This window comes from Vespa mandarinia, chromosome 1, assembly GCF_050613455.1.
Source record: "Vespa mandarinia isolate Hongniang chromosome 1, ASM5061345v1, whole genome shotgun sequence".
NCBI classification, from domain to species: Eukaryota; Metazoa; Arthropoda; class Insecta; order Hymenoptera; family Vespidae; genus Vespa; species Vespa mandarinia.
Genome location: NC_140810.1, coordinates 10,076,261 through 10,099,796, shown reverse-complemented (window position 1 = coordinate 10,099,796; position 23,536 = coordinate 10,076,261). Strand labels below are relative to the sequence as shown.

Sequence of the window (23,536 nt, the reverse complement as noted above, 5' to 3'; positions counted from 1 at the left end):
TTGACGGATCCATTCAATTCAAATTATTTCCAAGTGTATTCACAGCATCAATAGATACAATACTTACATTGCTTACATTGTAATCTCTGATAAACTGAAGCCATTACTTATACATACGTATAATAAAATCCATGACCGACTATCATAGGTCATCATGAGCAAAACGAAGATACCGAGATTTTTTTTTTCAAATATTCCAAAGTCTCAAAAAGTCCATCATTTAATTTTTAAAAAGAAAGGAAATTCACTGTGCTTACGTCTTATAAAGTCTTTTTGTCCAATCGATTTCCAGTTATCGATACGATATCGTAACTTAAACAATAAAATAATAAAGGAAAAATAATAACAATATTCTTAAATTATAGTTCATTCACACGAAATTAACGTGACCGGGATTCTTCAATTATAACATCATTCATTAATCATGACAATTAAAAACGTTTATAGCCAGTTATAAAATAATTGACGGTAAAATTTGAAGCATTTTTTAATCAATGACGTAAAAAAAAAAAGAAAAGATAAAAGTTTTTTAAAACATTTACGAATTACATATAACATGAAAATATTTTATATAAACTCTATATATTTATTATTTTAAAATTACGTGTAAAAAGAAGATCAAGATCTTTCGTTTCAAGCTTGTCGCGGACAGTCAAATAAAAAACCAGATTTGATAATATTCACTCAAACAACTAACAGGACAAAAAGAGACGGAATCACGTTGCTCGACTAATTTCAACGATTAGCTCGTAACAATCAAGAAATTTATTAAATTTAAGCCACTTTATGTGGAAATTATTATACATAGTATCACGAACATTTACCATTCCGATGCAGTTGCCCGATGATTCTTTTAAGAGAATGTGCCTTAATTGAGGTCAATGAATTCATACTCGTTTTATTATTTTTTTCTACGACTTCGGAAACCATTATGGTGAAAGAGTCGATAACAAGGAAAATTTATTATTTTTATTAATTAATATATTAATTCGAGATTTTTATTTTTTCTCAATAATACTCAAATAGTTTTTTCGGATAAATCAATAAATTACAATATGGATAAATTAGAAACAATGGTGTAAGATAAAAATCTTTAAAATAAATGAATATCATATTTTAATAACTTTTAGAAATACAAAAATATCCATTTCTCTCCAAGGATTTCTATGATCGTTTACAAATAATAAAAGTTATTATCAAATAGTAGTATTTGATTTGGAAAAAATGTTGCAACTTGTACAAAATTATATAATATTAGATATTATTTTTACTTATAAATCATAATTACGCACAATTATAAATTCATAATACAAGGCTATTTTCGAAATTATATTAAGAACAATAAATTAATCTTGATCATTTTAGCCTATATAAAATTAAACTTCCCACAAACGATGTATCAAGAGTCTTACCACATGAAAGGAATTACATTAATAATTATTGCAAGTAGCAATAAAAAAGAGATAAAATAAAATCCATAAAAGGTAGAAGGAACAACTAAAGATTTTCTCGAAGATCATTAGACGATATTCATGTGTACATACGTAGTTGGTAAGGGTACACAATACATTGTACATACACATGCACATACACAGACACATACACATACACATACACATACACATACACATACACATACACATATATATAGACACATAAATAACTCATATAAAGAGATCCCGTTTCCTCGGATGTCGCGACGCCAAGATGGACTCCACTGGTGGCGACGCCTCGTCGCGTTCTCCGTCGAGGCGCCTTCGTACAGCTTCGATTCTTCCCTCCGTCCTCTTCGCCTTTCACAAGCATCCAGCAACCACCACCACATCACCACCACCACCACCTTCTCTATCTCCACCTCTCAATACTCTCCGGCGACCGCGGATGGTGAACGCGCATTAGTATAAGCAAAAGCAGCGCAAAACTCACGAAGAATCGTCGTTGAAAAGCCTTCTCGTTCGTCAGTTTCGCACGAGCTAGCAACGCGAGTTAACGCATCAACTTATTCGTTCGCTTAATCGCATTATTTTTCTTTTTTAACAAATACTAAGTATTCAAGTCAATTTCTTCTTCTTGTCCTTCTTCATTTTTTTCTTATCTTCTTTATTTTATCCGTTTTTTCTATTTTTTTGTTGTTGTTGTTCTTCTTCTTTATTTTTCGATTGAATTTATTTTTATATTCTTGTATTTATTTTGTTTTTATTGTTTTTTTTTCTTTACTTTTTTGTTTGAATGAAAGAAATTTTATCGAAGACAATAACTATACTGGTTGATACACTGTCGCGAACCTGAACACTTTCTCTTCTTGCTTTTTCCGAGCAAGGTGACTTTCGTCCGCATTTAGACGCTTTATCGTTCACCAAACTCTCTTCGTGCAGCGTCGTGTTTATATCTTCTTTGTTCACGTTTATTCAAAGTTTAACGTGCGATGAATTTAAGAACTTGAACGTATAGCATGTAAACTTTCTTCTCCGTAAAAAAGAAAATCGATCAAAAGATACATTAGTATTTTGATTCGTAACTTCGGTTGAATCAGAATCGGTTAATCATTTTCTACAAAAGTCAATCGAGTGTCCTTCGTTGACATTTATAGTGATCTTCGGTTTGAAAACAGAAGAGGAAAAAACCTATCGAAAATAAAAAATATTTGCGATCAACGTTGGTCTTCAAGCAATAAATCAGGTGATGTAATATCGTATAATATTTTATCTGTTCTTCAATATTATTGATGCCACTGGAAATTTAAAAAAAAAAAAAAACACGTGATTAAAATCATATACATCATAACAACTTTTTTTATTCACCCGAATTACGTACACAATTACGTTTCAAGCTTACGTTAAGCTGATAATAAAAATTTTGAAACGGGCATATGATTAAATCTACTTATAAGATAAATTTCTTAATATATTAACTTCTCTGATAAAATAAAAGAAAGAAAACATTAGATTTTCTTAACGATTGATCGATCGAACATGGATAGTATCATTCACTTCGATCATAGATACATGTAAAGTAGAGATGTAAAGCTGATCGATGTATTACAGAAAAAACAGTCGTTACTACTTTTCTAATTGGCTGTACGATAGGTTGCACGACTGGAGCAACTGTATACACTCGAAGAATAAATATAATCGTGGAGTGAGTCAGCGCGTTCCACCAAAAAGTGTAATTGAACCAATCGTTTTCTTCGAATTTCTTTCCCAGAATTTACTATTCATCTTATTTAGATCGTGGCTTTTCCGATATAAAATTACCTGAATAAATCCTTTGCTTTTATTAAATAATATAACTGTTGACGATGTAACGTAATTATCTCATCAAATTATTTATTAAATAAATTTTTTCAATATGACAATGGACTAAGTTAAAAAATTGAAAAAAATTATTTCATTATTTATTTCATATTATAATTATTTTAATAATTTAAAAGAACTTAGAAAAAAAACATTTTTTAATGTACTATTTAATAATTGTAGAGTCGGTCAATCAACATCAGTTTTTATTTATTTTGATAATTGACTGAGTTATTTACTTTTCAGTATACTTAGTTTTTCTAGAAAAGTGCTTGTACTTACCTGGTTTTTCTGATCACTTAAACAGGAAAAACATAAGGAATATAATATATTATCATACATTTATCATAATATGTTATCATACATTTCACCAATTATCCATGAATATTTTTGCATTCTTAAAACATTAAAAAAAAGGAAATACTTTTATTGAAGAAGATAAAAAAATCTCTAATATCATTCTAAATTAAGTTAACATGATTATAATTACAAAATACAAGTAATATTAATTTTGTTTATAATTTTCTTTTTTGAATAACAGTGAAATATTTTTTATTATAAGTCATTTTAAGATGTTCGAACAATTTTGAAAATAGTCTATCATATGAAGTATCAAGGAACATATTTTTTATTTTTACATGATACTTGTAAAAATTCATAACAACTTTTTAATTCGTAAAAATTTATACTTACATAAAAAATTTACATTATAAGACTAAGTACTACGGAAAATATATTCTTACATAGTGGAAGTATATTTTTTTATTACACATAAACGCAAAAATCTAAATATATAAATAAAAAAATTAATCCATTATCATAATTACAGGCTCAATTAACAATAATATTATTTAACTCAAGCGTTTCGATAGAAATGATAACACCAACAATTTCGCAAAATGTTCTTCCCCGTGTCGTGTGCAACCTCGATATTCAAAAACTCAGCATGTGACTATTTGGATGAATGGAATGATAGAAAAATGAGTGCCAAATTTATCTGTCACCATTCGCGCATTACATCTCGCAAAATTTGAACGAAACATTTCATTATATATAAATTTTTATAATTTCATATTATGATAGATTTTTTTTTGTTATAAAATTTACGATATCTCCTTCTCTCCTTCTCTCTCTCTCTCTCTCTCTCTCTCTCTCTCTCTCTCTCTCTGTCTCTGTCTCTGTCTCTGTCTCTCTTTCTCTTTCCCAATTTCGTTTAGCATATATTGCCAATCTCAAGTAAGTCGTCTCAGTGATTCTATAATTATGTTTATTAAAAGTTTCGTTTATAATCTGTTAATTAATGAAAACAGATTAATTTGTCACGAAGATTTAACTTCTTTTATAATAAAAGAATAAATCAATTCTTTTTCTCACTCTTATTAAATCTACAATCGTAATATCTTTTAGCATATTGATTGAAATTATATTATTATTATATTATTATTACATTATGAAATTATATTATTATTATATTATTACAAAGCCGATGGCGTATGCTGAATCAATTAAAGATTAAAGTTGTACCTAAAATAACTATCTATTTTACAAAATAAGAAAAATTATGAAATAAAAAGAACATTTTCAAAGCATGATGTTACTATATGTTCAAAAAGGAAAGAAAATATGTTTATTTCGAAATGAATAAAAAGAAAACGATAGCTTCAAACTTGTATTACAAGTTTCTACGTATAGATCGTCAGTGTCTCTACAGATTTCAAAACGATCTGTTGCTTCTCGGTACACACGTTCAAGTATATCAAGGACTATCTTCAGAACAACCTTGACTAATTCTCAAGATCAGCTACATTTCTTATTCTTTCAGGATAAACTTCAGAATTAATGAATTACCAAATCTTAATATAGAAAAATCCACGTAATTCCCAAGCATATTAAAAGACATTTGTTATTGTTTTGCAAGAAAATGAGATTGTTATTGAATCAAATCGTATGTTAATCATTTGATTAAAAAATTTTTGCTTTAATTTAATATATTAATTACATACATCTGTTTTATCATGTTTTTCCTTTTACACTAGATAGCAAATCCACTAATTTATAACACATCATATACAAATACCTTTGTAAATAATCTTTCTTCATTCTTCTTGGTTATTACGAAATTTGTGTATTATCGAGTAAGTTTCTCGGAAGAATAAGTCGTTTTATCGAAAAACCAACATCAATCGATGAGCATTATTAAATAGCTGTTGATGAGAAATTTCATCTTTTACACCACTACTAAAAAACAAATCAACTAATCATTATTTCGGCCTTATCATTGAATTCTAAGAAATATAATATCACTGTGCAAGAAGGAATTGCAGACGGAGAAATAAATTTTATAATATAAATTTTTAGGTTGATTAAAAAATATGTAACTGTTATAAATAAAAATTTTATTAAAATTAAACAACACTTATCTACGAATTAGTCCAATATATACGATAATTTATAAACAAAATTTCTTATTTTACCATTTCGCTTAAATATTGAGTTGATTCGTAAATAACTATCATTTCATTGTAATAAATTCATTTTTTTGTTACTTATTACACTTATAAATTAATTATATATATATATCATATATAGTATACTTATTATATAAATCAGCATACATATAAATCTTATATATAAATCTATTTTAAATCTAATTTTAATTTAATCTAATTATTAATTTGTTTATAAATTAGTCCAATAAAAAATATTACTGTCAAGTATCAAAAAAATATAAGAAAGAAAGAAATCAAAAAACAGTCAATTATCACCGTTACGATACAATACTTTCATTGTATTACAATATTCTCAGCACATATATTCGTTTCAATTCTTATGCTTTATCATTCATTTATCAGATGTTTCATCGACAAACTCGAAAAACGTGCTTCACGAAGGTACTCGATGTGAACCGCATAATGGATACGCGCTCAAGATTACTTTATACATCGCACTAAACGTCGCGTCGGAGTGCAAAGATATTCTTTCGTATAGATAAATGTATTAACGAGTACATTTGATCTAATCTTGTATATATGTATATATATATATGTATGCGTGTAATATTTGTCAAATGAAATACGAGGCAGGTCGATGTAAAACTTCGCTTTAACTCGTGTCGGTCAAGATGCAAGGACGTAACTATACGAACAAGATTCTAATCAAATATTGCGTTATTACTTTATCTCTCTATTTCTATCTGTTGTTCTTCCTCTGTCTCTCTCTTTCCCTCTCTCTCTCTCTCTCTTTCTCTCTCTCTCTCTCTCTCTCTCTCTCTCTGTTTGTCTCTTCATTTAGTTGTCGTATAACAACGCATTTAATTAATAAAGCGTATGTTTTGACGAGCTTAATTATGTCTTGATCAATTACGAGTTGTTCGTCTTCTCTTAATTGATTCTACTTTGAACGAAGTCTTGTTTAGAATAATATCTGATTGAAATTATCAAGATAAAATATTTTTGAAATTTCTTCTTTTTTCTTCATTTCTAATTAATACGTATGTGTGTAATATCGATTGAAAGAGTATCCCAGAATTTTTAAATAAATTTTTTTTAGTAATTAATTTTATTATATTTTATTTGAAAATAATTTTATATATATTATAATTTATGTACTAAAAGAAGACAGAACTTTTCGATAGATCTGATATATTATTTTTATCTTAAAATAAATTATATATTACTTTGTATAAAATTTTAATTTATCAGAATTATTTGCAACTTATGTATATCTTATAATATATTTATAATATATATTTATTATAATATCGTTTTCTTTTTACATTTTTATATCATAAAAATATCAACATTTTCTTTAGTGAACGGTAAGTAAGATCGAGGCGCCTACCTCGGGAAAAAGCAGGACATTAAAGTCGTCTGCAAAAATTCACTGGAGTACTAGGGGGGCTTTGATTGTAGCTCGACGCCAATCTTGCACAGATTCCGCGCTAGTTGTTAGTCGTAATTAACGTTCAGCGGGCGTGATAACTGTAATCAAGAAGTAGGTAATAACGGATGGAACACCTTCCTTCGTTGGGGATTGTTAAGTGTTGCCATTCGTTGGTGTCTGTAGATAACTGCAATTGTAAAACCGTCTCTCTCTCTCTCTCTCTCTCTCTCTTTCTCTTTCACTTGTTTTCTTCTTGTCCCTTTTTCGCTCTCTCTCTCTTTTTTTTCTTTGTCTCTTTTTTCACTGCTATCCAACGCTTTCGAATAGGTCGTTAACTTCGAGCTCGAATGAATGAAGCGTTCGTTGCCATTACTGAAGTCCTTCACCACGTTAAATCGATAACGCTTATATATATAATTAAAAGCGAAAAAAAAGAAAAAGAAAAAAAATTAAGAAATTCTTCGACTCGCAAAATAAATTGAGAAAGTACGATTATTTTCCAATAAATAAAAAACAACTTATTGATTAACATATATAAACACATATAAAGACAATAGTAAACAAAATGTAAATGATTCGACAGAAGTAAGTGTTGATTCTTTCATTATAAAGAAAATAAAGAAAAACAAATATAGATAAAAATTTATTCAAAGGTCAATGTGATGTTACGACAAATAATATTTTTCATTTTATAACACTCCTTCGATGTTGGGCAAGGCACCGTTAGAATTATCGGTCACATCACTTTTAAGAAACTCGTTCGCATACACATATTTATATAGTGAGTCCTGCTTATACAACAAAAATGTAACTTGTTGTTTCGCATGGGATAAAAAATAAGATAAATAATATGCAAGTGTAGATAGGGCTTCTAATAAAAAATTCAATATTCAAATAGAAGAAATAAATGAGACTTAATAAAATAACAAAATTAAATATAGAACTTTGTTCTATGCCTCTCTAAACTTTAGACATCATTTCATTTAAAACACATTTAAACATTTAAACATTTAAACATTTAAACATTTAACATTTAACATTTAACATTTAATATTTTAAACATTTAAACATTTAAAACATTTTTCTTTTTCTTCGTTTTTATTATTTTTTATCTGAAAATACCTGCAGATCATCAATCATTGAACCTATTCGTTCTTCCTTATGTTACAGATAACGAATTATCGTGAAAAGTAGGGCGTGATTTTAACGCGCTAACAAGTGAAATATCAACAAAACCAAACAGTGATATGAAGAATACGCAAACCAATGGATATGGTATGGATTTTTTTCTTGAACAAAAAAATATTTTGTTCCTACTTCTTTTCTTCTTCTTTTCTTATCTATAACATTTGGACGCATCGACGTAAAAAGAAAAAAATATGTATATATATATATATATATATATATATATATATATATATATGTAACTATTTGTGTCGAATTGGTGGGAAGAAACGATTATTATCGATCAAGTCCAATTAATCGAGACAATTTACGATGAAAGATCGCGAAGTACGCATCGATTCCAGGAAAATCGATCTCGAATCGAGGAGGAGAACATGCGCAACAAGAAATACTCGTATCAAACAACATAGTATATACGTATATATGTACGTGTGTATATGGTAGATCGACCTTTTACGTCTCCAAAGAAGGAAAACGAAATATGTGTTACACTTGGGATGCGAAGGTTGAGTATTTCGAGGTTAACGTGCATATTATAGTTCGTATGCACCTCGTACATTGCTTTTCTTTTTATCTTCTTTTATCTTTTTTTTTTCATTTTTTTCTTATATTTTTTACGACGAAGAACTTTTTTCCTACAAACTATTTCCTATGAATTGCATTAATTTTAAATGATCATATTTCTTTTTCGATAACAATCACTAGGAAAATTCGAATTTTACATTAAACTCGAACTCGATATTTAGAAATACATGTGTGTCACAGGAAATATATTTATCTTTTCGTCGAAGGAAATCAGGTTTTTCTTTGTTTTTCTCAACGATTCTTTTGAATTTCTGATGCAATTTCGTTGGAACGTGTTATCATACGGATTATAATCCATTATTATCATTCTTTCTTTTTTTTTATTATTAATGTGTTTTTTGCATAAACTATTGTTTTTAATACCCAGATACGCCTGAAGTTATTTTCCTCTATTTCTTTTTCTTTTTTTGCATTAGTTTAATATACATTTTTTCTTAACATTTGTTACACTCATGATAGATGATATTAGACAATACAAGGGAAAACACAGAAACGTATGACATTGATAATGAGTAATGACTATGGATAGCCTCCTTTATTCTTGAACGTACTTTGACAAAGATCAATTTAATTGAATGATTTATACGAATGTTGCAGTATTTTTCGCAAAAAAGAACTAATTATATATAATAAATGATAAGAAATAATCAAAGTATCAGAATATATAGTAAAAAAAAAATGTAAATTTTTACAATTTAAAAACTAAATGCATCGAGAATGTGCAACGTATTGAATATAACGTTTCGTAACATTTGACCGATTACGACGATTCTTCTACTTTGTATTCTTTTACTATAACTATAAGATATTATGTACCTTTGTTAAACAATACTACGTGCATCGAAAAAGATCTTTTCTATCGTAATTTGAATAACGCGGCCTTACGTTCTGAGTCACGTGGACACGTGTTGCGAATGCAAATTCGATCTACGAGGCCGTCGGACATCTGTCTGATCTCGACAATGAGAAACACTGTGATTAACGAGTAAAATCAACCTTCCGGGAAAGTATCTTTTCTAGATTTATATGGATCATGATTTCTAGATTTATATAGATCTTGAATATCAAACGAATTCGAATTCCTTATTTCTTTTCCAATGACTTCTTCTTTTTCTTCTTTTATATTCCGATAGACAAATAAAGATAAATGCAAATAAAAAGATTTGTAAAATATGAGCAAGAATGGAAGTGAAGACAACAAGAAAAAAATAAAAAATACTCTCTGTCTTTCTTCTCGAAGCAAAACTCAATATTGTTACTCGTCACAAAATATTTTTATATTTACATATATTCTTTTTTTTTCTTGCACTTTCGAGAACACCATCTTTTGCCTTTAGATAACGTAATAACAATAATAATTATCGTCAAGTAACATTACTCGTTCATACAAGTTATCACCAATTAATTACTGCTTCCGGCGGGTTTATGTGTTAGACTAGTGGTGAACACTACATCGGCGAGCTCTTTCACAAATGATAAATCGTGAAAGAGTAGTCGTGTCAAAAAGTAGTCGTGTCAATGATAAGCACTCGGTGGTTATAAAATCGACCAATCCTGAGACTTTCTTGTACGCACACCCACTTGTTGCGCAAGAAAACGTTTTCTGACGTCAATGACACTCCTTCCACGCTCCATAATACATTCATCGTATGTACATTGCTACATTATACATATGTATACATGCACACGTAGATGATGACGAGTAAATAAAATGCGATTTAAAGGGCGAATATTCGATAGTAAATAAATTAATTTAGATCATTTTATAGTTATTATATTTTATAAAAGATAATTGTATTTTTCATTGAATCGTTCACGCTGAGAACAATGTGTGCGTGTATATATATGTATGTGATCGATTTTTCGAACGTTAATATCTAGATGAAAATTTACGTTACATAAAAAAGCATTTGTTAATTGTTAATATTTGCCAATGATTCAGAATTTTCAAATAAATTGATCGTGGTCAGGATAAAAAATTACATTTCAAGAAAGATCGTTGTATTATCTCATGTGGAAATTTCTTATATACAAGTAATAATAATCTTTTTTCATCAGATCGATCATGCTAAAAACAATGATCCTATAATATATGTGATACATCTTTCTAACGTTAACATATAAAAACAAATTTTCTTTATATATATATATATATATATATATATATATATAACAATATATAATAATATATTAAAATATATGTATATAATATAATAATATATATATATAATAATATAATTTTCTTTATACTTATACAATAATAGCATTGTTAATTATATTATTTATCGATCCAATGTTTACAGATAAATCGATTGAGATCAAGGGAAAAAGGTATTTCTTAAGAACGATCACTGTGTACTAACATATTGAAATTTCTTATATAAAAATGATAACACGAAAGTTTTTTTGATAGAAACTATGGCAAGATAACAACAATAAATTTACAATAGATTAACTATACTTTTCATCTATCAAATGATCTTAAATAAATTGATCAGGGTCAAGGAAAAAATAAAATACATTTCGAGAATCATCATAACAGGTTGAAATTTTTTATGTAAAAGTGATAAGAAGAAATTTTTTTATGATAGGAATATATAAAGAATTTGACAGGTATTTTATGTTGTGAGGCTTTAAATAAGTTAATCTTGATCGTAGCGTTATCGTTGACGTTTCAAAAATATATAGGTACGTCCTTAATCATACCATATTACAAGGATTAAATTTAATTACTAAGATAATATTTTTAATCTAAGTAAGGGTTCTACGCTTGTCTCGAGTCTCGAATTATTTTTCCTACTATGATAACGAGCGTAAGATTATCAAATTCTACTGAAAAAGTCATTCGATATCGAAGTAATATATATTTACCTAGCATACATTTGCAAATAGTTTTTTTTCTATCTTTACATTTACACACAGCTATTGTTAAGATTAGGAATCTTAACCATAAAATGGTTAAGATGACAATAAATCTAATACTGACAATAAGCCTGATAAACACTTTCTATAATTAAATTTAATCCATTCGAAATTTTACGTGCTTAATAACTTTATTACATGGTCGTCATGGGCGCGGGATTGAAATACAGGATTGAAAATCTTATCAGTGCATTCAGACTTACATTTAAATTACCAATATGATGAAAATAAACAAGTATTACATGCCTATTGAGAGAAACAGAATCTTTCTAAATCCTTACTAGCTATATAGAACCAGTGTTCGAGCTAAAGTTACAGCTTAGCTACCAAGCTCCAACCCACGATATAGAGTTCCCATCGATAGATCTACCCATGACTAAAAACAAGATCTACCCAATAGTCCCATAGTAGCAGCCTAAATCGTCTTCATGAACTTTTCGTAGCAATTGTTGAAATTCGTACTGTGGTAAGGATAATCCAACTTGGATACGTGGAGTTGCTATTCTCTAAAGACTTGCACCGAAATTAGCCGTAATTTTTAGTATTCAGAAATCTCTTACGAGTTTTCTTTATCTATAGTACAATGTCATAAATACATAAAAGACCTTGCTGGAAAGGAGTTATCAAACAAAAGTCTTTATCGAGCACGCATTATAAATTCTTGCGAATTAAGGGATTTTTATTAACCTAAAAACATCATTTAAGATGTTAATTGCGTTAATACCATAGGCAAGTCTGAGTAAAAAAATTTGGTAATCAATTAGCTTGCACTATTTTTATTTAAATTCTACTCTCACGTCTTTGAGAAAAGGAGGAATAATTCTTGACAAAGTGATTTATTGTACAACTGAGGAAAATTCGTCTGTTAAAAATTAAAATTTAGCGAACGACATAGGCTGAATGGTCATACTAAGGTTACTAAAAAATAAATTTAAAAAAGCAACATTTGTACGATCCATTAAGGAGGAAAAAACTTATCAAAAAGGGCATCAAACTCGGCAAATCTCTTTAATATGAGATAGAAAAATCATAGTCTCATTATTTTTGAATGCATAACAGCTATATGATAATTGTTGTTTATCTCACGAATTTATAAATTCTTTTTCTTTTATATAAAAAACAAAAATGAAAACAATTTCCCTTATTTTTATCCATATTGACTTATTTCTGTGAATTATTATTTATTCTGAATTATAATTTATTTCTTTCAACGATCTCTCATATAACATAATGATGATGAAGGTGATAATGATGATGATGATGATACGATATAATCTCCATTATCCGAACTAATAGGAAGACTACAAGATCATTCTTTTATGAGAATTTTCGAATAATGAAACACAACACAAATGAAACACTTTTCTTTTAGATGAATTATTCCATATTTTAAAGAAAGTAATACGTTTATTTATCACAAAATTGGTATAATGGTAAAAAAAAATAGTTTTTATTATGAATTTAGGAATTGTATTCTTTTTTAACTGTCAAATTGCATAAATTATTTAATGTACAAAGCTGAGTATAATTGCATTTCGTCTGATCTTCGAATCAACGAAATCCTTTTTTTAGTATCACGAATGATTAAAAATAAGAAAGTATATCTTCACTGTTGGTGTATACCTCTACTATTTCATTATTAGAATTTAAAATATTCTTAATAATATCCTCCTCATTATAATTTTTATCGCATAGGAGTCAACCTTTGACATCAATGTTATCGCATTTTCCACATTCTGATATTCTAATAATATCGTAATATCGTAATATCGTTATCTAATTTATTAAATATTTCTGCTTTTGCTGCAATAGTTACCACTTCCGATGTCATTATATGCTATATGCTATGTGAACATGAGTTCGAAATACATGTGCTTCGACATCTATTTCGAATTAAATTTTATTTCTATTGCTATAATAAAAACAGGTGTCTGCTTGCATTGTTGTGCCTGGAGATAGTGTACGGTACGAATAATAGAAGTTCGTTTAATAGAACGTTTGGATGTTAAGATATTTTGATAATGTGTGTTCGGATAATGGAAGTTTTATTATAACTTATTTTATAACAAAGTAAATAAGAAGATAAATAATTAATATTAAAATATCAAATACACACACACACACACACACACACACACACACACACAAACACACTTATTACAATATTGCTAATTAAAAACATTTTTTTCTTCTTTAAATAACGAATTATAAATGAAACGAAATTACTTTTCTCTTTTCAGTGGATGTGAACGTTAAACAAGTTCCGAACGGAAAAGACACAGGAACTATCGAGGAATATGGCGAAGATATTGACGCGGTGCAACAGGCAATCGGCAATCTTGGAAAATGGCAAATCCTCGTTTGTTTGGCAATCTCACTCGTTAAATTTCCAGTTGCTTGGCATCAATTGGCAATCGTCTTCATGGCGCCTTATCAAGGATACAACTGCACGATATCATTACAAACGGTATCACCGGATCAATGTACGGTCAACATTAATGGAACAAATATGGAATGTACGAAATGGGAATACGACAGAAGTACATTTCCAGAGACTATAATATCCCAGGTACTTTGAAAATTGTCTTACATTGTCTTTCTTGAACATTTTGTATCATTTACTATCGTTTCAGTGGAATTTAGTATGCAGTAGATCCCATTATGCTAATATTCAACAATCGATCTTGATGTTCGGTGTATTACTCGGGAACGTCATTTTTGGAAGTTTAGCTGATAGGTATACAAAAAGATTTATAAAATTGAAATTTGTGATTCAGATAATCAAATTGATGATTACACCATGATTACTATCCTTTTTCGCAGATATGGCAGAAAATTGCCTTTGATGGGCTCTGTCCTTTTACAACTAGCTTCAGGTATCGGTTGTGCCATAGTTCCATGGTTTCCAGCATTGTTAATACTGAAATTACTCAGTGCTATGGCTACAGGTGGAACCATGGTCACTAGTTACGTTATTTGTAAGTTATCTTAAAATTTTTTTCCTTTTTACTATCTTTTTCTTATCTTGATTTTTATTAAACGATATTGAAAATTTTATCATTTTTCTAGGTATGGAGATAGTCGGTACACAATGGCGAGCAGCTATCACTGTGCTTTATCAAATTCCTTTCAGTTTAGGACAAATGTCTTTGGCTGGAATCGCCTATCTGTTTCGCCATTGGCAGCACCTTCAAATAGCCATTACTATACCTTCTATTATTCTTTTAAGTTATTGGTGGATCGTACCTGAATCGCCAAGATGGTTACTTGCCGTTGGTAGACAAAAGGCTGCTTGTGAAATTTTAGAGAAAGTAGCTATTATCAATAAGACGGGAAATAAAGATATTCCAGATACAGTTAGAAGACATTGTCTTCATCAGGTAAGTTTAATTAATCCAACCAAATTTTAAATCACTATACTATTTAGTGATATTTTCTTGAATGATCTCGAACAATCAACTAATTTACTTATTCTGTTAGAATTCCAAACGGACGGCCCAGGATCACAATGCATCTTTCTTAGACTTATTCCGCACACCAAACATGAGAGTGAAATCTTTGTCGATCTTCTTTAACTGGATCGTCTGTGGAATGGGTCTCTTTGGAATGTCACAGTACATCGGTCAAGTAGGCGGTGATATTTTCATCAATTTTGCGATCTCTGGAGCAATACAGGTTCCGGGAAATTTTGTAGCTTGGTGGGCGATGAACAAGCTAGGGAGAAAAGTCACTTTGATCAGTAGCAATGTGATCGCTGGTTTTTCATCTCTCGCTCTCATTATTGTACCGCACGGTAAAAATTCATAAAATATACAGGATGTTCCATTTTAATTTTTTATTATCTTTTTAAAAATTTAAAATTTGTGATTTTAAATAATAATCTTATATTTACGATATAAATTGATTATTTCTTGCAAAACTTGACATTTAAATACATCAATTAAGATAGAATATCTTATCTTTCGACAAAAATTAATTTACCTAATTAATTACCATCATTTTTGTAGATCTCGCATGGCTGAGGCTAATCCTCGTTTGTTTTGGCATTGTCGGCATGTCGGTAGCTTTTACCTCGGTTTATCTTTTCTCCGGCGAATTATTCCCTACGGTCGTTAGGAACATGGGCGTAGGCACTAGCAGTATGTGTGCAAGGATAGGTTCTATTGTGGCACCTTTTGTAGTATCTTTGGTATATCGAAACAAAATAAATTCATTTGATTGTATGTCTATGGATGTATATAATTTATATGAATAATAAATAACAATATTATTCACGTTTTTAAGAATCACATGGCAGAATGGTTCCCACCAATTATTTTTGGAAGTTTACCGATCATGGGAGCTATGCTTTGCCTATTGTTACCAGAAACAGCAGGATGTACACTTCCGGAAACGCTTCAAGATGGAGAAGATTTTGGCAAGTAAGCAAAATAGGCTCAAGCAGTGAATATTTTTTATTATAAATAAAAAATAATTAACTTAAATAAATGTCATTTTATTTACAGAAAGCCTAAAATATCGAAGAAGAAAAAGAATCTGAAGGACGTAGAAATTGAACATCGTGAAGAGGAGAAATCTATCGTATAAGAACATTCGAGAAATTTTAATTGACAAATTCATTATCGTACAAATAAATATATAGATATTATGAATACTATGGTCATTCCATGTCCTTATTTATTACATTACGTATATGTACGAATTTAAGGTCGTTAACGAAAGCACTCTTCATTTCGCCTTGTTTAATCTTCGAAAAAAGAATTGTTTAAAATCTAAATACACTCGACTTAAACATCGCGATACTATTACGCGCGTGATAATTTATAATTCGTATAAAATATTACTGCCAAGTAACAATTTGAAAGGACAATGTTTTGTACTATTTGTACGAGAACATGTAAATAGAAATTCTTTTTTTATATAATAATTTTCGTTTGTATTTTGTCTTTATTTCCATTCTTTTTTCTTTCCTTATTTCCTTAATTCCTCGAAATAATTCAATTCAACTATTGATATTTTTAAAACGAACATACTCTACTATGTAATATTTTAATTATGAAATTTTTTTATAATTTTTAATAACATATTTAAACGAAATAATAGCACGGTATCTACACTACATACGCATGCGACGTCAGCACTCTTCGCGTGACATAGGTGCGCCCATTTATCGAACATGTTAATGTGAAATGAAAGTAATGTATCAAATACGATACTAAATACACTTCCGGCTTTAAATTAATAATCGTGAATAATTTTACACGCTCTTATAATATTTTCATAATCTAATCTTTTCTTTTTTTTTCTATTTTATGTTGTTCATAGAAAAAGATAAAAATATTTTTTAGATTATTAACAAATATACCGGTAAGTATAGAAAATTGTATAAACAATTTAATTGCTTAATTCATTATTACCTCAATTACATGCTTTTCGAAGTGACGCATTGATCGGGTCGTTCACAACTTATACACGTTTTCGTAGTAAACACATATATCAACATATACTACACTATGTCTCCTGCTTATATAGGACTACTCGTCGTACTATACGGCCATTCTACCTTGTACCATTCTCTGAAAGACCAGTTCTTCGCTGCCAAACGGTGAGTATAACCCGTCTAGCGGTTTATAATAATTTATGGATCGTGAAAATGTATAAACCGATTTCGGCGTTTAAGAAAAATTATTTATTAATTCATATTTCTGTTATATATCATTCACGTAAGATAGTATTTCATATACGAAATTCATAAATAATTTTCGTTTGATAATTCAATTAAGCAGATAGAGTAATTAATAAATGTTAATTCCGAAATTATTCATTTATTCTTTATTACATATTGGAAAATTTGAAAAAAGAATAAAAAAAATTAATGAAGTATCCACAAGTTTCTTTGAACTTTTATTTCGTAACACAGAATTTATTTTTATTCTTAATTATTTAATATTTTTACAGATTGTCACATGAAAACCAAAAGATATTGAATTTTTTAAATAACTGTATTATTTTGAAATTCTCTATTGTGAAAAGTTATAAAAAAGATGAAATATTTCATGACATTTGTTCATGAAAATATCTATATATACAACACACATGGCTAAACTACGACTTTATAAGACTTATCAGTTTCTTTCCAGCTCTTGGTTCAATAATTAATTTTTCAAATAATTTATTCAAAAATGTCATATAAATCTTTTTTCTTCCTTTAAAATATATATAACATTTTTTTTATAAATTTTCTTATTTTCACAATTTTTTTTCTAACTAAAATAAAAGATTAGAAAAAGAACATTGAAGTACATGCCTTAATGTTAAAATGAATATTATAATATATCGTGTTTCTTAAAAAACGAACGAAAAAAAAAAATAATTATTAGAACCGTTTAAACTGTTTCAAAATTAGAAAAGTAATAATTATTAAATTAAAAATTATAAAAGTAATAATTATTCTAATAATTGGAGTACAATATTTCTAATAGAAACATTAGGAAGAATAATACTTCAAATTTCTTTCAAATCATGTATAACCTTCTTTTATTTTTGAGTCTTCTAAACATGTAGCCATTCCTATATGACTCTCAACAATGTTGAGCTTCTATATAATAAATCTTTAGTATATTCTAAAGTTTCTATTACGTTCCACGAACTTACATAATTAATTATTCATGTGATGGTAAAAGCAACGTGAATTATCAGAATTTAAATCTTGATATCACGAAATACTTCTTACGGAAACGTAAACAACAATTTTGTTCGCAAATACTTTTATTTTTTGTTTTTTTTTATGTTTAAACATCACATATTACGAATCAATGAAACATGACGTCACAGAAATCAATGTTGTTAACATTTTTAAAAGAGAGAAAGTGTAGTATACCTTTCAAATCAGATGTATAATAAGAAAGTTACTTTCACATTCGGTATACTGAACGGTTTGATGTACACTAAATTAATGTTACCTACTTTATAAGAGATCATATCTTATGAGAAAATTAACATAGTTTTTAACGAAATTATTTTATTCATTATAAATTATACATTATAATTTATTCGCTAACGACGAATTCAAAGTTAATTAATCGAGTAAAAATGTTTTAAAGATGAATTATACGAATTTAATTTTTTTTAATTATTGTTCTTTTTTTGATTCCAGGTAAAATGTATATTTTATTGTTATCATTACTAGCAGTTGCTAATGGCGTAACCTTTAATAAGCTCTATGCTTGGCAACAATTGGATTTTAATTTTCCAAATGAAACCATTCGAAAAACATACGTCGAATCAGGAAATTACATAGAAAAAAATAATTTGCCTCTGGGTCTGGCAATTTCGCAAGATAGAATGATAATTACTGTTCCTAGGTGGAGGAACGGTGTGGTGGCTAATTTAAATTACGTATGGATGAACGATACTAGTGGTAAGTTGTGAAATAAGAAAACAATATAAATAGAATCATAAGAAAAAAATCAATAATAATATAAAACAATATAAACAATATAAATAGAATCATAATAAGAAAAAAGAAAAAAAATACGAAGAAGTTGTATAATAATATAAAAAATAATTCATTATTTATAGAATCACCAAGTTTAAATCCGTATCCTGATTTTGAAACGAACGATATACATTTACCAGATAGTATAGTAAACATTTTTCGTGTTAGAGTCGATGAATGTAATCGTCTTTGGGCTGTTGATACAGGAATAAGCGATATTTATGGCAACACTACAATCTTGCAACCTGTTAGAATCATAGTGATCGATCTAAAAACAGACAAGGTTTGTAATTTATACATATGTATTGATTTGATGTAAATAATAACGAAATACAGATTATAAGAAATGTGTCTATTATTACTATATAATATTATTTTCAAAATAGATCATCCGGAAATACACTTTAAAGGATTCCGATCAAAAACACAATTCCTTTATAGCTGACCTCGTCATAGATGTAAAACCTGATGCCTGTCAAGATGCTTACGCTTATCTTTCAGATTTTTCAGCCTATGGTTTGATAGTTTACAGCTGGGCCAAGAATAATTCTTGGAGAATCGAACACAATTACTTTTACTTCGATCCGTTACAAGGTGAGGAATCGTATTATTTAACACTCTATAATATGTAATTTTTAAGTCCAACATTCCTACATCTATATTTTTTGTCTTATTTTATTATACAAATAACATTTTTCACATTATAATATACTATAAATTTTTCACATTATACAATTTTTTTTTAAACATCACAAAAATTGGATTATAGAAGATTAAAAAAAATCAAATGCAATATAAAATCGTAGAAAAAAAAAACGTAAAGAAAGAAATAAGAATTATTTTCATATTTTTTCGCAGGTGATTACAATATTAGCGGTTATAATTTTCAATGGACCGATGGTATTTTTGGGCTTGCCTTGACTCCGTATCAAGATGATGGATACAGGACTCTTTACTTTCACGCTATGTCTGGAATAACAGAATTCTACGTGTCTACTGAGGTTTTGCAAGACGACATGTTAATCTTATCAAATAATTACCATGCATTCCACGTTGCTGGAGACAAAGGACCAAAAAGTCAAGGACCTTCATCGGTCATTGATCAGGAAACTGAAATCGCTTATTTCACGCAAATACAAAAGAATGGAATAGGCTGTTGGGACACCAATGTGAAATTGACTCCGGAAACGTTTCGTAAGTATACTCTAATCGTAAATATTATAATATTACATTATAATTATAATTATTAATGATAATTATTATCACTGATATAAAAATAGATAAATTATAGGATTTATGACTAATGGAATTAATGACTATAGAATTAATGATCAATAAATGATAATCGTACGAATAAATTGATTGGAGACGTCAGTGCTATGTTCACATGGAGAAAATTACAATGTTTCATAATATAGAAAACTGAGATCCATATATATATATAGATTTACATACACTATTTTAATTCTTTGTTACGTAAGATTTTTCTTAGAAGTCTTGGAATATATCAACGATATATAATAAAATATTGTTTCTACGTTTAAACGAGAGCTATTTATTACTGCTCACGTAATAATAGATAATTATTTTTCCTTTCAGTTCTGGTAGACCAAAACAACGAGACAATGATTTATCCCAATGACTTAGCCATCGATTATGATTCGAGAAAATTATACGTGCTCTCTAATAATCTACCCAAATTTGAACACTCTGATTTAAGTAAGAAAGAAAATAATTATTTCATTACTGTAGCTTCTTTGGATTCATTGGCCAAACATTGTTAAGCTTATTGATATGATGCAATCTAAATTGACATAAATCTCTATTGTTTATTTATTTCAATTATTATCCTGCATATATAAAATATTTAATTATATATAAGTTTTTAAATAACAAAACTTTAATATGAAAGAAAAATAAATTTATCTTTGGCTGTATATTGTCTTTCCATAATTATTAATAATGTACATCCATACATTAATGAAATATTATTTTGAAAATGTTCAGTGAATTCAAACATTTGCATATTTCATCTGATCTATGACATTTTTGTGTTATGACATGAATGATCTATTTTTATGAATAATATGTACGATTATAAATATTGACGTTTCATGATATCATCTAATAAATGTATTATGAATAAAATACTGTATAATCATTTATAATCATGTGTATCCATATATATTTGTATAATATAATCAATATAGAATCGTATTGTAAAAAATGAGAATTCTGAATTTAAGATTTTTTATCATTGAATACTATTTTTATTTATTATACTTACTATATATTATATAATAATACTCTTTTTTGCCATTATAATTACTTATTGATTAAAATTATTTAATTTAATTATAATTATTCATAATATACTGAAGTGTTATTAATTAAAGTTCAATAAAGCATAGTCGATAAAACAAAATGTATATACATATGTACCGACTGTGCGATCTACTAGCGCCATCATGTGAGCGTTTCGTTCTAAACACATTCTTTTTACAGTATTGTAAATTTTCAACCACTCTTTGTATCTATTAGTCTTGTCTTCTGTTAATATTACTATATAACGTTTGTTACAAAATTTTTACAGTAAATATTTGATCATTAAATATAAGTAAATCTTTAAAACGAACAATTGTATTTTTAAGAACTGTTAAAATAACAATTTTATAGTACAGATTATATTTTATAGTACAAATTAATTCATTTAATATGAATATAATACTATATATTACTCTGTTAACATATTGGTTTACTTTAACATCATGTGAACTATTATCAACAGTGGCAATTGTTAGTGGTATTAGCAGCGGCTTGGGAGCTTTTTACTATAATTATATGCATTGTCGTTATAATGAATGCTGCAATGATGAATATGTCCATCTTAATTTTCAAAGTAAGTATAGTCTGCATATTATTTATTTTTACAAGTTATAAAGGAAACATTAAGAAAAGTTTTTTATTTAAACCTTTCTGTACTTATATTTTTTCTTAGAACTTCAAAAGCTTATGCAAAACAAATTGTATGGGCAGCATATTGCTTATAAAACAATAATAAACGCATTAAATGGTTACTTCAATCAACAAGATCAAGGAAAAGCGTTAACGTTCAGTTTTCATGGCCCACCAGGAACTGGCAAAAATTATGTAGCAAAGTTCATTGCAGAAGCCTTGTACAAAAAAGGTTTAGAAAGTAAATACTTTCATTTTTTTAATGGTAGAACTGATTTTCCATTAAAACATGAAGTTGAAAAATATGAGGTAAATAAAATTAATATTGATATTCTTGTGTGATTAGTTATTAAAGAAATAAAAGATATTAAATTATAATACTAATTTGTAAAATATAGTTGCAACTGCAGATAGCGATCAAAAGTGCATTACAAGATTGTCCACAATCATTATTTGTCTTTGACGAAATAGATAAAATGCCTGAAGGAATATTAAATGCTCTTGTACCTTTTTTGGATTATAATACATGGTCAACAAAAGGAAGAACAAATAAGGCAATTTTTATATTTTTATCTAATACCGGTAGTAGACAAATTGTACAAAGGTTATTAACTCTTTGGGAAAATGGTGTAAGCAGAGACGATACTAAGCTTCAAGATTTTGAAAACTTAATATCTATCGGAGCATTCAATGAAAAAGGAGGATTTCATCTTAGTGATACTATAGAAACTAGCGTTATTGATCATTATATACCTTTTCTTCCACTAGAAGAAGAACATGTTAAAAATTGTGCAAAACAAGCATTCTTAAAAAGAAAAATCAACCCAACTTCAGAATTAATAGAGGAAGCTTTATCGCATATGACTTTTGATCCACCACCTCATAATTTATATTCGAAATCTGGTTGTAAAAGAATAGAACAGAAAGTAGCTACTATTGTGTATTCTCGTAATACAAAATAATTACTATTTATCATATTTATTCCAACATTTGTATTAAAAATAATTCTTTATAATTAAATAAATATTATAATTGAAAGATTTGACTATCTTAATTTTAAATTGTGTATACATACATTATATTGGTTTACTTTAGAGCATAACTAATAAAAAAACATTTAAGTTCTTTAAAATTGTTCAACTATTTAGAACATAAGAAATATGATAATAAAGATTAGATTGATACAAGTAAGCTGATATGACGTAGCATTTACTCA

At 28.0% G+C, this 23,536-nt stretch overlaps 3 protein-coding genes across 5 annotated transcripts; all 3 read left to right on the top strand.

The window, feature by feature from the left end:
- The first annotated feature begins 1,891 nt into the window (after positions 1-1,891).
- LOC118445740 (organic cation transporter protein) lies at positions 1,892-16,519 on the top strand. Of its 3 annotated transcripts, XM_035875547.2 has the most exons (10): positions 1,894-2,679; positions 8,346-8,450; positions 14,108-14,436; positions 14,501-14,604; positions 14,691-14,845; positions 14,937-15,247; positions 15,348-15,660; positions 15,875-16,056; positions 16,152-16,288; positions 16,373-16,519. In XM_035875547.2, exons 2-10 carry the CDS (start codon positions 8,423-8,425, stop codon positions 16,452-16,454), a joined length of 1,641 nt encoding a protein of 546 aa, XP_035731440.1. In that variant the 5' UTR covers positions 1,894-2,679; positions 8,346-8,422; the 3' UTR covers positions 16,455-16,519. The 3 variants fall into 3 exon arrangements, with proteins under 3 accessions (XP_085513548.1, XP_035731440.1, XP_085513537.1); XM_085657422.1 differs by lacking the exon at positions 15,875-16,056 and having other exon boundaries at positions 1,892-2,679; XM_085657411.1 differs by lacking the exon at positions 8,346-8,450.
- An 821-nt stretch (positions 16,520-17,340) lies between these two features.
- On the top strand, positions 17,341-21,333 carry Y-f (yellow-f). Its single transcript, XM_035875549.2, has 6 exons — positions 17,341-17,472; positions 19,024-19,287; positions 19,449-19,648; positions 19,752-19,959; positions 20,224-20,559; positions 20,965-21,333. Exons 2-6 carry the CDS (start codon positions 19,029-19,031, stop codon positions 21,147-21,149), a joined length of 1,188 nt encoding a protein of 395 aa, XP_035731442.1. The 5' UTR covers positions 17,341-17,472; positions 19,024-19,028; the 3' UTR covers positions 21,150-21,333.
- Positions 21,334-21,886: 553 nt separating this feature from the next.
- LOC118445742 (torsin-1A) lies at positions 21,887-23,336 on the top strand. Its single transcript, XM_035875550.2, has 3 exons — positions 21,887-22,264; positions 22,364-22,629; positions 22,719-23,336. Exons 1-3 carry the CDS (start codon positions 22,081-22,083, stop codon positions 23,280-23,282), a joined length of 1,014 nt encoding a protein of 337 aa, XP_035731443.1. The 5' UTR covers positions 21,887-22,080; the 3' UTR covers positions 23,283-23,336.
- The last annotated feature ends 200 nt before the right edge of the window (positions 23,337-23,536 follow it).